Genomic DNA, 15,246 nt, shown 5'->3' on the forward strand with positions numbered 1-15,246 from the left:
ATTGATATGACACAAAACCTTGAATAATTTATTGACATAATGCAAAAAAACAAAAAACAACACACACACAAGAAACAAACAAAAAAAAGACAGCAAACAAAAAACAAAACAAAAAACAGACAAACAAAAAAAAAACAACAAACAAAACAAAACAAAACAAAACCAAAAAACAAAAAACAAAAAAAAAAAAACATTAGACGACTAGCTATTTTAGTTTTTAACTATTTCAATTCTTTATCGGGTAGTGATTAAAAAAAAACACCCTGTAGATCCAAAGCACGGCTAGCAATTCCGGTTTCTCATTTAAAGCCACTGAAACCGGAACAGACTCAGTTGATATGGCCGTACATAATGGCTCGGATATACTTTTTTTAATCAAGTGATTGAAAAAAGAAATCAAATAATGCTTATCTATATGCTGATTATTAGTTAACGATTAGTCATGATTTCACTGTTGAACTGATAGCTGCACAATGATAGCACAGCAATATCTTGTAGTGTGTCCCCTTGATCTCTACTGTTTAAATCGGTAATAATTATCGAAGTCTAAATTTCACTACCATTTATGGCACGTGAATCAAATGTGCCGATAACCATCAATTAATTATGCCTCCGGCAATAAGTTTAAATGTGAAAAGGTTGAATCCAAATTAATGTGTTGTTTTTTCTATATCTAGATAACAAAATAGGAAAATAAAATAAAACAAATTGAGCTTTATATAGTGCAATATCCACTGAATGTGCTCAAAGCGCTTTACAAGGGGTCCCTGGTCAACAGCAACATTTAACATGTAGTTCGGGACATGACGCCTGTTAGGCGATATTATAATTTTTCGGACAAAGACAACGCTGTTAACGGCCAGGTACTCATTTTACACCTGAGTACGGTGAGAGAATGTGAGTAAAGAGCCTTTTCCAATGACAACTATGCGCCGAGCGCGACGCTCGAACCCAGGACCTTCCGATCCGAAAGCGAGTGTCATACCACTAGACCACATAGCCGCACAGGTATGTATGAAATAGTGTCAGACAAAGCAGAAAGGCAAATAATACACGAATAAAACTTTTAAAAAGACACAATATGACTTCAATAATAATATAATCTAAATCGTCCCAACTAGCGAATAACTCTATGGTTCTATGATAGCAGTCTAACCAGCAATCACAAGGTCTGAGGTTTGAGGCTCTCCGACTTTTTGGGATGTATATATATATATATATATATATATATATATAAATGGGATGACTCACTGTAGCCAAAAATATATATATATATATTATTTTATATTATAAATATATATATATATAGCGCACTGTTAAATAAATGCAATTATAGCTCTTTGTACAGTCAGAACAAAGCATTTTCCATTTTCTGCAGAAAATATTTGTTTCAAGATGTCGGTTGATTAAAATGACGTCCACATTGCCAAGAGGTATCAAACATGAGACTTCCAAGAAATGATTTTTCTCTTCTTAAATGGTTGAGACGTTAGACTTTTTGATGATATGTTAGGGGCAACATGATCCTTTTTTTAGGTCTGATAACCCAAATCGGTGTGGCTGCATTGTTTTAATGGAATAAATTCTCCCAAACCAACGCAAAATATTGTCTACCAAACAATGTTAAATCAACCAAGCCCATCATTGCGTTCAGTTATCAGACCTGATAATATGTGCACGTAGTTCAGGTGTTGTGTAAATCGATGTATTCAAAGTTTCATATCTCAATCACTGTTCTGCCCGTTCCCACTCTGAAAAACACATGTTTGAAATTTTGGCCAGAAAACTCATCTTTAAAAAAATCGATGGATTAAAAAGACCCACATCCTATATAAACAAAACTATCAAACCTGGGACTTCAATTGTTTGGAGAGGCTTTTTACAGGACATGGGTCATTTTATTCAATTGGTATAATTTGAAGGACGAGTTCCTTGGCCAAACTTTTTAAAATGAGTTTTTTTTCTTCTTTAGAATATGGCACTATAGAAACAAAGATACATGAAAAAGCCTACAGAAAAACTGCTTTTTAAATGCGTTTTCGGTGTAGAAAAGCGTTTTGAGCACATATAGTGGAAAATGCGCTATATAAAGCTCATTTTTTTAGAATGAGCCATGTCTCTTAAATATTACATGGTTGGATTATTCGTCGTAATATTGAATGACTTCTTATTAATTTATCTTCGTATTTTTATCAAATTGTTGTAAAGTTTATTGGTCGTTTCGCACAAAACCAACTGGCTATCATTTTTCGTATGGTAAAGTTTATAGAAATAAACCGACAAGAAGTTGTTATTTAAAAAATGAGCAATCACTCAGTGTTATGACATTCTGCTAGCTAAGTGATAGTTTTCAAAGTTTCAAAGTTTATTCAATCTTAGGGTGTCGCCAATAAATCACACAATTTGATGACAACATACATGAAAGTGGGAAAAAAATGGTAAATGGAACCAAAAAAAATAAATGATACCATTAATAACCACACACACACACACACACACACACACACACATACACACACACACACACAAAACAAAAAACAAAAACAAAAATTAAATAAAAAATATATAGTAGAAGTGTGAATTAACCAAACACCGTTGCTTTTACCATTTACATATTGGGTGAATCATTTGTGACAAAGTGCCCAACATAATGCAAAAGGTCACAATACTATCACCGTTGAAATATCATTAAAAATACATTTGTGAGACTATGTGATCTTGTGGTATGACACTCGCCTTCGGACCGGAGGGTCCAGAGTTATAGTCCTGCTTTGAGCAGCGCAAAGTTGAGTCCTTGGAAAAGGCGCTTTATTCTCATTCCTTTATCGTACTCAGGTGTAAAATGGGTACCCGGCCGTTAACATCATTGTCTCTGTCGGTAAAAAAGAAGTGTAATATCGCCTTATGGGCGTTACGTCATAATCTACATAGTATTCAGTGATGCTGTTTGCTAGGAACTCCATGTAACTCGCTTTATACATATTTAGTAAATTTTGCTCTAGTCTATATAAATTTTCAAGTTTTTATTTTGAATGCTTTGCAAAGGCCATAAAACTTTCTTTAGTCTATATCACGATGCTATGATTTTGTGTGTTGTGTTTTTCCTTTCCATTCTTTTTTTTAAAAATGATATTAGATCTACGTCATAATGTTGCAATATTATTTTCATATTTTGTTGTTGTTAAATTGAATTCGTATCACGTTTCCTTCGCACTTGTCTCACTGTAATATGTTTTGTTTTATATCACTGTAAAGCGCTTAGAGCCTGTGACAACGGGGTAAAGCGCTATATAAATGCCATTTATTATTATTATTATTATTATTATTATTATTATTATTATTATTATTATTATTATTATTATTATTTTTTAGTAACTGAAAATCACAATAATTGGCTTTTCTTAACGTGCACAAGTCACATAAAAATTCACTCCAAGACAACAGTATATGGAAATTCTTATCTGATTTCACCAGTTTCAAAAAATAAATTGTAGATACGCTGTTTTGACACTAGGCAGCAGAGTATTTAATGGTGTTAACGGTCGTTTTTTTTTCAGATTATATAAAACATGACATTATATTATGATAGCCCAGAATTGCGATTATATGGTCTTGTGGTTCGAGTCCCGCTCTGTACGGTGCATAGTAGACTTCTTTGAAAAGGCTCTTTACTCGAATTCTAACACTGTAATAAGCTGTAAAATGATGAGTACGTGGCATAAACAGCATAAGTTCTGTCGGAAAAAAATTATAATATAGACTAAAAAGCGTCACGTGACGTCTTACATGTTAGGCGCAGCTTTTGCCAGGGACTCCCAACTTTGAGCACGTTGAGTGAATATTGCACTATATAAATGCTCGATTTTATTTTTAATGTTGTGCACACGTCACAATTTTTTTCTTCATTTTCATTCAAATTACCCAACCATGTGATATTCATGAAATACCGGACCTTGTCAAAAGTAAGCCGGGCTTACTTATCTTAAATACATTTCAAGTAATGCAAGACGACAGTTTTTCGTTTTTATTGTTCTAAAGCTCCGAGGTAGGGGGAAGTAAATCACAGTGCTATGATTTTGGTGGAGTGTATTATTCATATCCACATAATATTCTTTTCAAAATGATACTTAATTGCAGCACTAGAAATGTCGTTTCTTAACGGATACGGCCTACATAAAACCACGCCAGTTGTTATTTAAGGAGAGAAGATTTTTGTCTCTTTGATTAAAAAAAAAAAACAACACAAACAAATAAATTTCCAAAATGACTTACAAGGTGATTCGAGAAGAATAGTAAGTATTGATAGCATGAAAAGAAAAAGGGTAAATTCCTATAACTGATCATTACTTTGTTCTTCACATGATACTAAATTACCAACTAAAAAAAAAGAGAAAAAAAAGAAAATATGGATGGTTTCGAATATAATGCACACTTTTCTTTTTTTCAAAATCGTATCTCTCCGCCTTCTCTGTTTGATGATTTGGCAATCCTAACTGTTTTACTTCTTTCTTTCTCTCTCTCTCTCTCTCTCTCTCTCTCTCTCTCTCTCTCTTCTTCTCTCTCTCTCTCTCTCTCTTCTCTTTACTCTCCTTTCTCTATTTTTTCTCTTCTCTCTCTCCTACTCTTTCTCTCTCTCCTCCTCTCCTCTCCTAACTTCTCTCCTATCTCTCTCTCTCTCTCTCTCTCTCTCTCTCTCTCTTCTTCTCTATCTCTATCTCAACTCTCTTCTATTTCTCTCTCTTTCTCTTTCTTCTCTTCCCTCTCTCTCCTCTCTCTCTTTCTCCTCTCTCTCTCTCTCTTTCTCTCTCTCTCTCTCTCTCTCTCTCTCTCTCTATTAGTGACATGTCAACTCAAAACGGCATGAAAATGATAAAAAATATGAAATTATTGTTTTATTCCCCTGTCTATTTATTGATCGCAGCAAAGCATGTAAAGGTTCCCCAAATTTCATACTTAGCATTTAAATGAATCCAATACCATAACGATTTTTAGGTTATATGTCACATTGGCTGGGCAAATTGGAGGTAGGCTGTGTAATACAGCGTAATGAGAGGTTCCCTTGAGCTTGCTATTTTGCTTTAGTGTATTTGAATTGGTCAAGGTTCACATGAGTGGATAATTAGCCCAGTACCCTGAACAAGCGGTAGGACTTCTTACACGATCTTACACTATCTGGCTCTATCACTTCTTTGTCTTGATTGGCTCTATCTGTTCTGTAACCTGGTCATTATTAGATGAACCGTTTTGTTGCCTCCACAAAAATTGTGACTAGTCGTCTTAAATAAGGGTTTTAGACCCAGCATTGTGACTCGTCGTCTTTAATAAGGCTTTTAGACCCAGCATTGTGACTCGTCGTCTAGCTACTTGAAATAAGGGTTTTAGACCCAGCATTGTGACTCGTCGTCTTTAATAAGGCTTTTAGACCCAGCATTGTGACTCGTCGTCTTAAATAAGGCTTTTAGACCCAGCATTGTGACTCGTCGTCTTTAATAAGGCTTTTAGACCCAGCATTGTGACTCGTCGTATTAAATAAGGCTTTTAGACCCAGCATTGTGACTCGTCGTCATAAATAAGGCTTTTAGACCCAGTAGACAACAGGTGTGTCGTCAAGAAAAATATCTTCTAATCTTTAGATAGATTTCGAAGAATTAGAAGTTCACTCAGGTCTTTGTTATTGTTTTTTGCCATCCGCGTTTATGAGTAATGCTCACTGAACTGTATTAACCCAACTATAAACGTTCATGGATACACACAGCTTTGTGTGTTGGTCCGTTATACTTCCGGATCGCAATGTTATGAGCTTTTTAGCCTTCTTAGCTTGGCTAAGAATCTCAAAACATTGCCATCCGGAAGTATAACGGACCAACACACAAAACTATTTGTAACCTTAAACATTTATAGTCTGGTTAATAAAGTTTAGTGAGAATTACGCATAAAGGCGAATGGCAAAAAAAAAAAACAAAAAAAAAAAAAAAAAAAAAAACAATAACAACGGCCTGTGTGACGTCATCTTCGTTCTATCTATAGTCCCCATGAGTTTCTCACGCAGTTATTCAGCCCTTATGTTGTCGTGAAGAATGAGAAGAACTCACCTAGTCATGCCCTGTGGTAAAGTCGATGAAATCGCATTTTGACTTCTATAGATGGTATGCAGATGACGTCACTCAGGCCTTTGTTATTGTTTTTGCCATCCGCGTTTGTGAGTTGTTCTCACTGTATTAACCAGACTATAAAAGTTCATGGTTACACAGAGTTTGTGTGTTGGTCCGTTATACTTCCGGATGGCAATGTTGTGAACTCCTTGGCCAAGCGCATTCTATCTATAATCAAACCGTGCTCACCCAGCGTGTTGTTTTAAACACACAACACACTTAGTAAGTACACGATCCAAATGAAGTAATGCTTTTGAAGTTTTAAGGAACGCTTTTATTGTGGCTTTGTTATTTATCATGGTAAAGCTGAAAAATTCAGCGCGTGACCTTGCAATTTTATGATTAATTCTTGTATAAAGTTTCTGTTGTTTCCAGGCATTTTGGTGTGTGTAAAAAGACTGTTCATCGTTTAGTCCATCGTTTCAATGGGAGAGATTTATATTCATGTTTTCGTCCAACCTAGTCACCGATCACATGATTTTGTTTGCCGCTTATAATCGCTTACAGATTGTCTAAGCCTTTTAGCTTCAATGTATCAAAACACGTCTCGTTTTTTAGAACACGTTTTAAACATATCTTGAGGTCCATGCTGAGACAAAATTTAGACACATTATAGTTCAACCGTTTAACAGCCGCCACAAATATGTCTCACGAAAAACTGTGATCACTTTTACGACGTTCGGAGTCGTTTTGAAGGCCATACTTTCCAAATGTGGGCCAATGACCTCGACTACATGGAAAACCGAAGAAGAAAAAGATACATGGCATTTACACTGGGTATCAGGTAATAAATTGACCCGTTCCAGAAAGTTGGTATGGCCTAAGGGTAGGACAATTCGAGAAATGGAAGGTTGGTTTTTACACCTAACGTTGAAATAATAGCCGTTCTGTGACGGCAAGGACTGCTAGGAATGGGTTTGAGTTAACATTCTAGCGTATCTTTCGCGACGGTTTCATCGTTGAACAACACTTCATAATAACTTTTATTTGCTGACCAAGGGCAAGGAGAAGCAATCATTCTATGATAATGGCATTATTTATAATTATTATAGTTTGAAGGCTGGTTTTCCAAAACTTGCTTAGTCGATTTTTCTACTTTTTGAGATAAATTAAAATGTAAATCTTATATTAACCATCAATTGGCACAAACATTTCCTTAGATTTGTGAGAATTTGATGTTTAAATATGATAAAATAATAGACCGAATGAGAAATTTTAGGGGAAATAATCCTCAATATTTCAAAATGGGAAAAACGTTATTTCAATTGTTACATAAATTTTAATAAGACGCAGAATCATATTATTCGATTTATTTCTAAAGATTGAATGGTCTGAAATGAGTCCTGACTTAAATTCAATGGGTTACAGCATAATGTGGACTATTATGTCAAACAATGAAAAAGAGTCGTACAACGTTTTACACCGAAAAAGAGTTTTTTTAAAAACCAGTCAATTTAAATTGCATAGACTCGAATCATTATCTAAGACTTTAGAAAATCAATTGGATCATGAAAAAAAAACTACTCACAGTAAAAAAGCAAAATGGGGATCGACAGATCACATCAAGATTTGAGAATAACATCAAAATATTCGATGTGACAAATTTGAGGTGTATTTATTAAAACAATCGTCAAAATTATAGATAATTCTCGATATATTTTCCTGAATATTTATGTACAACAAATTCAATAAATCGTTTTGATTGTGGTGAAATTTCAAATTGCACTAATTATGGTCAGGCGGTTACAGACTTGTAAACTTTTGCGGGTTTTTTTCACTCCCGATATGTCCAGAAAACACCAAAGACACACACACACACACACACACACACACACACACACACACACACACAGAGAGAGAGAGAGAGAGAGAGAGAGAGAGAGAGAGAGAGAGAGAGTGAGAGAGAGAGAGAGAGAGAGATAATAAATATGCATTAAAATATTCAACGACCATGTTTTGTCTAGACCCATATTCAATTGCCTTTTATGACATAATTTGCAATCAATTATTAGCATGCCAAGCTTACATAATTAATAATATTGTTCCGAGATAATGTGAGTTTGGGGTAATTCCATTAGACTTTCTACTATAAATTTGGTTTCATAAATTTCATTATTAAACTGAATCGAGATTCGTTGCAATGAATACACTTGAATAGAAGTGACCAAAAGTGCAGTGTATAAATTCATATTCTTTTTAACTAACGTTAGGTGAAACTGTGATCTATCATTCTTAACAATTTATTTCAAAGGATAAGGAGCAATTGAGTAATAGATATCGTTGACATACTGGTTTATCTATAATGTGTATACCACATTTTGTCTCAATAACAAATTTGTTGAATACACCAGCCGTATTTTTTCGTTGGACTCATTGTACTTTTATAGAGCAGATCTCTATTGATGAATTCAAGTTACAAATTATGTATTTTAATCGTATTGATAGTTTACAACTCGTACATCAATGTGTTTAATCGATTGTGGGGCAAACTAAATTGTACCATTAACTTATTATAATCAATGCCTAAACCGTACTTATTGAACTGGCACAAGAATGTAAAAACGTATACCGCAGAGAGCTCTAAACAGCAAGAGGTGAAGTGAGTAGGAAAGTGCTAGAAGTCAATAGAGAATAAAAATTCTGCGGCTGTGATCAACATCAACATCAACATAAGTGTTGGACCCGCGATCTCAAGTATTCGGGAAGTGAGGGCTCTAAAAATGACTAGGAGTTACATACTGTTCTAACAGGTTTTGTTTGTTTTTGAAAAATAATAGTGTTTATTTTGGTTTCAGAAGTTTTGGTTTTCAGCTTTTGATCAAAAAGGATTAAAATGAATTTGACCATCAGGCTTGTTTGTTGGCTTCTATTGACATTATTCATGCATACGGAGGTTCATTGTAAACAGCTCTCTAATCAATTCAGGGCGCTGCCATGCTCAGGTTTCAATGTAGAAAACATACTTAAGGCAACATCCGGTCATCTATCTAAGACAACAACAAGAATGAAATGCGCTGTGTCCTGTAACAAGAATCTACAATGCGATTATGCAGTTTTTAGTAATTCTACTCAGCTGTGTTCTCATCTATCAAACACAGACCATACAATATCCCAAAATATGTTACCTGTAGAAGATGAACAGTGTTCAATTCTTCGGAAAAAAAGAAAGATTGTCTGTCAAAATGGCGGGATGCTTTTAAACAATGTCTGCTCTTGTCCAAAAGATTGGACGGGACGCGAGTGTGAAGAACCCAATATAGAATCATGTCAAGGTAGGAACTGGACAATCGCTTCAATTATTAATTATCCACTTCTAGCAAGCTCGAAAATCCAAGTAAAACTCATTCATCGCTCTCATGAATTTACAAAATCATTCGTCGCACAGTTCTTTAAACAGTATTCCTCAAATTCATATACCCTAGAAGTAAATGACAACTTGGCAATGGATTCTTTGGACTCCAAATTCCTTTATCAAGAGAATACATGTTTTTCTCGAAAGATATTAACACACTTGACACGGTTTATGTCGGAATGACGGGGAAGGAAACTAAAGAAATCGAACAAGACCCTGACTTCGATCTCGCTTTCCAAGAGTCTTTTGACAATGAACGTATATTTTACAAAGATAATACGTACGGTAAGTTATGCGTATTGAGCTTTAAAAACAATTGAGGGTTTATACAGCGCAATATCCACTAAACGTGCTCAAAGCGCTGTACAAGGGGTCCCTGGCCAACAGCAACATTTAACATTTAGGACGTGACATGATGCCTGTTAGGCGAAATTACAATTTATTTTCGGACAGAGACAATGATGTTAACGTCCAGGTACTCATTTTACACCTGAGTACGGTGAGAGAATGTAAGTAAAGAGGCTTCTCAAAGGACTCAACTATGCGCCGAGCGTGGCTCAAACCCAGGACCTTGCGATCCGAAAGCGAGTGTGATACCACAAGGCCACATAGCCGCTTATTGTTATTCGCTATTAAAAACGTCATGATATCACCAGACTCACCGACCTGACTGCAAAAAGATGGCAGAACTTTGGATAACTTATTTAATGGTGTCCACGGGAAATTATTAGTGCGGGGCGGTCCTTGGCAAGCTTAAGGACCACGGTCCTACGGTCCTTGGGAAATGAAGACCGCAAGGACCGGTCCTAGGACCGGTCCTTTTCGACATTGAACATTCCTGAGAGACTGTTGTAAATTCGAACCGGTTTGACCTTTGAGACCATGGGATCGTTCATTCTTGAACCGTTAAAGACCGCTACACGATGAAAACCGTGGTCTACAGGAGTAAAACACACGGAGTAGTCACACTCATTTCAAATTGTAACCTAATTAGAGAAGAGGGGTGATGCCTTCTTTATTTGCTCACCGTACTTCATTGTTACTTCGATAATTTAATAAAATTTGAAATTTATCCCCATTAACGGAGATAATGGCATCGCCCAAGGCGTTGATCGAGTTGATCGTGGCGTTGATACACACACGCAACTCCTACGCCCCCCCCCCACCCCACACACACATTAGAGGGCAGCGAGCATTGAAGAGTAAGAGAGAGACGTGAAGTTATAATAAGAGGGGGTGGATGAGGTAATAAGAGGGGTCGATGGTGACTTTTCGCCAGATCTAACAAACTCAGCTACCCATTCATTGCTGAGTAGACAGGGATTCAGAAAAAAATCGACTGCACCCGGGATCGATCTCTGGCCCTTTGCGTATAAAGAGAGTGCTCTATCAACTGAGCTATCGGGGTCCCCAAATATTCTATTGGACTTTTTAAAAATTCAGACGTTATAACTGGGTTTTTTGGAAGGAAGAAACTAATGAAACTCATATTATTTGATTAGTAAAAACACCAACGAAATTTTAATATTATTGTATTATTTTAAATGACAACACTGCGATAGAAAGGAGTGGTGACAAGAGATGGACAAAAGAAAACAAAAAATCGGATTTGCTACTTGCTAGGTTCGACACACACACACACACACACACACACACACACACAAACACACACATCTTTAGTAGTCACATACATTTCAAACAATAACCCATTAGAGAAGAGGGGTCATGCCTTCACCATAGATCATTGTCATTGCAATCATTATGGTGTAGTAAATTTTGAAATTTACCCCGTATAATGGAATCGTCCAAGGCGTGCGCCTCCTGTTCCCCCCATCTCACACACGAAAGGGCGGTTTGCGGAGTGGAGGTTGGTGGTCGTCTGCCTGTATGGTCGTCTGTGTCGTTTAGTGTATGGCAAAGGGGGGTGGGTGCGATTAATTAAGTGGGATGGGTGGTGATTGGTGGAAGATAGTTAGGCAACCGAAGCAACGAATCGCTGGGGCAGGGTTGCCAGTTTGGCATTTTAAATGCCAGATTCCAAAAATCTGGCATTTTTGAAAACCGTTTGGCATTAGAAAAATCATTTGGCATTTGGCATTTTCATTTGGCATTTTCTTTTCTTGTATATTATACTTCAAATGACACCTTTTCTTAATTATTTCTAAACGCGTAAAAACAAACATCTTCACATTTCTTTTTCATTCTTAAAATCCAACCGTGGTGTAGTGGTTTAGCACTCCACTTAGTAGTCAGTAGGTAAATAATTACCCCAACAGGAAATTTAGTATAATTCAAAAAAAAAAAAAAAAAAAAAAAAAAAACAAAAAAAAAAAAAAAATAAAAGAAAAAGAAAAGAAAACACGCAAGCCACCAGGATATGACAGTAAATTGTCTATCAAAAGTGAGTAGTTTTCTTAGTGGGGGTGGGAGTCAACAGACTTTGGCATCTTTTTGAGTGTTTTGGCATTTTTTGAGTCTTCCCCTGGCATTTTGTTGAAAAATAATCTGGCAACCCTGCGCTGGGGAAGTAGTAGGCTATGGCGCGAGACCGTAGGACCGTGGTCCTTGCAAGGACCGCCCCGCACTAGTTGAAAGGTGATAAGAAGTGAGGACCGGCGCCGGTCTTCCCCTCTGGGACCGGTCTTCGGTTCACAGCTAAAAGACCGTCGGACCGCGGTCTAGACCGGTCTACAGCGCGGCACTAGAAATTATTATCATAGCCCTTTTAGGAAAACAGGGTATCATTATAAATATTGTTTTATGGGAAACCGAAATTGTATTTTCTAGGAAAAAGTAGATAGATATTCAAAATTATTTGTATCCTACCCATATATTTTACTATTAATAGAATTTTATGCGGTTTTGTATCATTTTGGACTTCTATTTTCCACAGTTTTCCATCTTAAAAACCCACAGTCATGATTGACCATTAGAACTTATATTATTTATTCTTCTAATCAATGATTGAGTGATTTAAAGGTAAACCTATTTGGGAATAATTTTGCCTCTTATATACTATGAGTATAACGCAATAAAAAACAAAATAACAACAACAACAAAACAAAACAAAACAAAAAACTGAGATAACCTTGTTTGATTCCCCATTCCTTTTTAGCATTATTTTTGTTTACCGTGTATTACTATGAATATTTTCAGGTTCTGTAGAACAACTGATGTATGGGTTATCCAAAGGATATCGCCTGCTCACGAGAGAACTTACGCGAGTTGGTTTTCATAAAGAGACTGGTGATGTGTATTTTGAGAGCCTTATGGAAAATGTTGGAGCAGGCAGAACGAGCCAAATTCGTCCTTTATATTATTATACTTACAAGATCACACTTAAGCCCAGGAAAAAATTTATTGCACGATGGGTCATTCAAAACGGGAAACTATTGAGCACCGATTTAGCAACGACAACGATCAGTTGGGAACTAGATAGATGTTGGATGAAAATAAATCCAATTCTCGAAAATGATCTCTTTACAAACGTACTGAAGAACATCATTCTTTTAGGACGTGACATCCGAGTTGTCATTGAAGAATCGATATCTTCAGATGTTGCAATGCTTACTGTGACGACCAAGGACATTGTTGCAACTCTTGCGAGCTATCTCACGCCGTTCGATGGACAAACTCCTCTCAACAATAATTCAAGAATTCGGTTTCCAATTATAAGTCAATATAAGGTTTTGTCTGAATGTGAAAAGGCGTTTCAAGGAAGTACAATGTACAAGAAAACAAGCAATGTATTTATTGGAAGCTTGGAATGGTTTGCTCGCTCTCGTCCGGCAAAGAAACTTTTCACAGTGACATATGATTCGCAGGTCACATTTGGATCAAGTGTTGATGTGTATAATGCAGTTGTTGTGGGATTCTATAACATTCGTTTGTGTGTGGAGCTGAAGGCTGAAAGTTTGTGGAATTGTTTTGGAACAAACGTTGTGTCTACCTATACTCTTGATAAAACCGTCGTTCTACAGAGTCCACCAGTATTAGACGTGTCCTTTCATGTAAACGGAACTTTAAAAGGGTTTAAAGATGAGAACTGTGAGTCTAATGTGATGTTGGTTTCTACAAAGGGCAGAATTCAAATGGCCAAATATGATCTAGGAAACCCTTTCAAAACGAATGACGTTCATGATATTTCATTCATTTCAATCTCTTGGTTTATGGAAAACTGATAAAATTTCAAGATAGCTTGTTTACTCAATTATTACATATTTACATTTGCAACCCGGGATTAAAATATTACACTATTAGTTAGCCAGGGAAATGATATTTTACAAGTGATTTTTCCTGATTTATTTTGATTTTACTAGATACATTTACTTGACTGATTGACTGACTGATTGATTGATTGAGAGAGAGAGAGAGAGAGAGAGAGAGAGAGAGAGAGAGAGAGAGAGAGAGAGAGAGGGAGAGAGATGAAGAGAAGAAGAGAAAGAAAGAGAGAGAGAGAGAAGAGAAGAGAGAGAGAGAGAGAGAGAGAGAGAGAGAGAGAGACCTTCAAGACAGAATTAAAGAATATAGACAACCTTCGTGATCTGTCTGGAGATCTGATGTCGGTCCCACTATGAAATATCGCATTTTACCCCTATACAATTAACTATAACACAATCACGCATAATAACGAAATATACATGCACACAAACACACACACAAAAACACACACACACACACACACACACACACACACAAATTGTGAAGTGCCTTATTGGCCTCACTTCACTTTCCATTTCTCTTTTCATTTAGTATATTTTATCGTGGTTCAATCTAAGCCTCTCATTTATGAATAACGAAGTGAAATTTTTTTAAAAAAATTATTTTTAAATCGAATGTAAGCTTCAATTTAATATACGAAAACAGATAAAATGGACGTTTTGAGTTTGATCGACAATTCATAATGTTCATTGAACGGGCACCGTGCTTGTAGATAAATAATTACATCTCTTTGGTAGATATGAAACAGTACAATTAGTTTTGTATAATTTGGATAAGATTATTTGAAAAAAGGCCTACAATAATGCAAGTGCTTGAAAACGTCTCGCATAAACCTGCCTCTTCCCGATTCGTCATCAGCATGTGCAGGACAAGCAAGATATTTCAAGACATATGGTGCAATCCATCCCGGTTAAGTCGGTGTGAGACGAGAAAAACTAATAAAAATAAGTGGGTATGGGGTGGGGGGGGGGGGAGGGACGATAATGTAAAGGCGAGGTATTCAAACAGAAGAAAAACACAATGACAACGAAATGGGTGGGTTATGATTATTTTTTAACTTCGCTAAGTCCCAGGTTTGAATTGTTTTTGCCAAGATGAGGGTCATTTAAATCGGTCGACTTCTAAAGGACAAGTTTTCTGGCCAAGTTGTTTTAATGCGAGTTTTTATACAGCAAGGCAGTTAAATGCTTAAAGGGTTAATGATATTTGATGTAGTTTGCTTTGTTACATCTTCATTTCAATAATAAACAGCATCAGGTGATATCATCTATGTAAAATCCAGTTCCCTTTAAGAAGATATATGATTAAATAGATAAATAGAGAAATAGATGGATGCATAGATGGGTGGAATAATCGTTCCAATAGTAGGGGTGCAGTGTCCATCACAGTGCGGGGTTGCTTATTGCCCTATACATAAGTCTATTATCGCTGTTTTATGATGGTAAATGTGTCAGATTGTTTAATCTTACGCTTTTATATGTTTGGTAACATAAACCGTTACTTTAGACGTGTCAGATTGTT

At 36.2% G+C, this 15,246-nt stretch overlaps 1 protein-coding gene across 1 annotated transcript; it reads left to right on the forward strand.

Annotated features, from left to right (window-relative positions):
• Positions 1 to 9,683: 9,683 nt before the first annotated feature.
• LOC144969149 (uncharacterized) lies at positions 9,684 to 13,762 on the forward strand. Its single transcript, XM_078908257.1, has 2 exons — positions 9,684 to 9,789; positions 12,661 to 13,762. The coding sequence occupies exons 1-2, from the start codon at positions 9,684 to 9,686 to the stop codon at positions 13,683 to 13,685; spliced, it is 1,131 nt and encodes a 376-aa protein (XP_078764383.1). The 3' UTR covers positions 13,686 to 13,762.
• Positions 13,763 to 15,246: the final 1,484 nt, after the last annotated feature.

Source organism: Berghia stephanieae, chromosome 3 (genome assembly GCF_034508935.2).
Source record: "Berghia stephanieae isolate SIO BIC M18660-M18661 chromosome 3, UCSD_Bste_1.3, whole genome shotgun sequence".
In the NCBI taxonomy this organism is placed as follows: domain Eukaryota; kingdom Metazoa; phylum Mollusca; class Gastropoda; order Nudibranchia; family Aeolidiidae; genus Berghia; species Berghia stephanieae.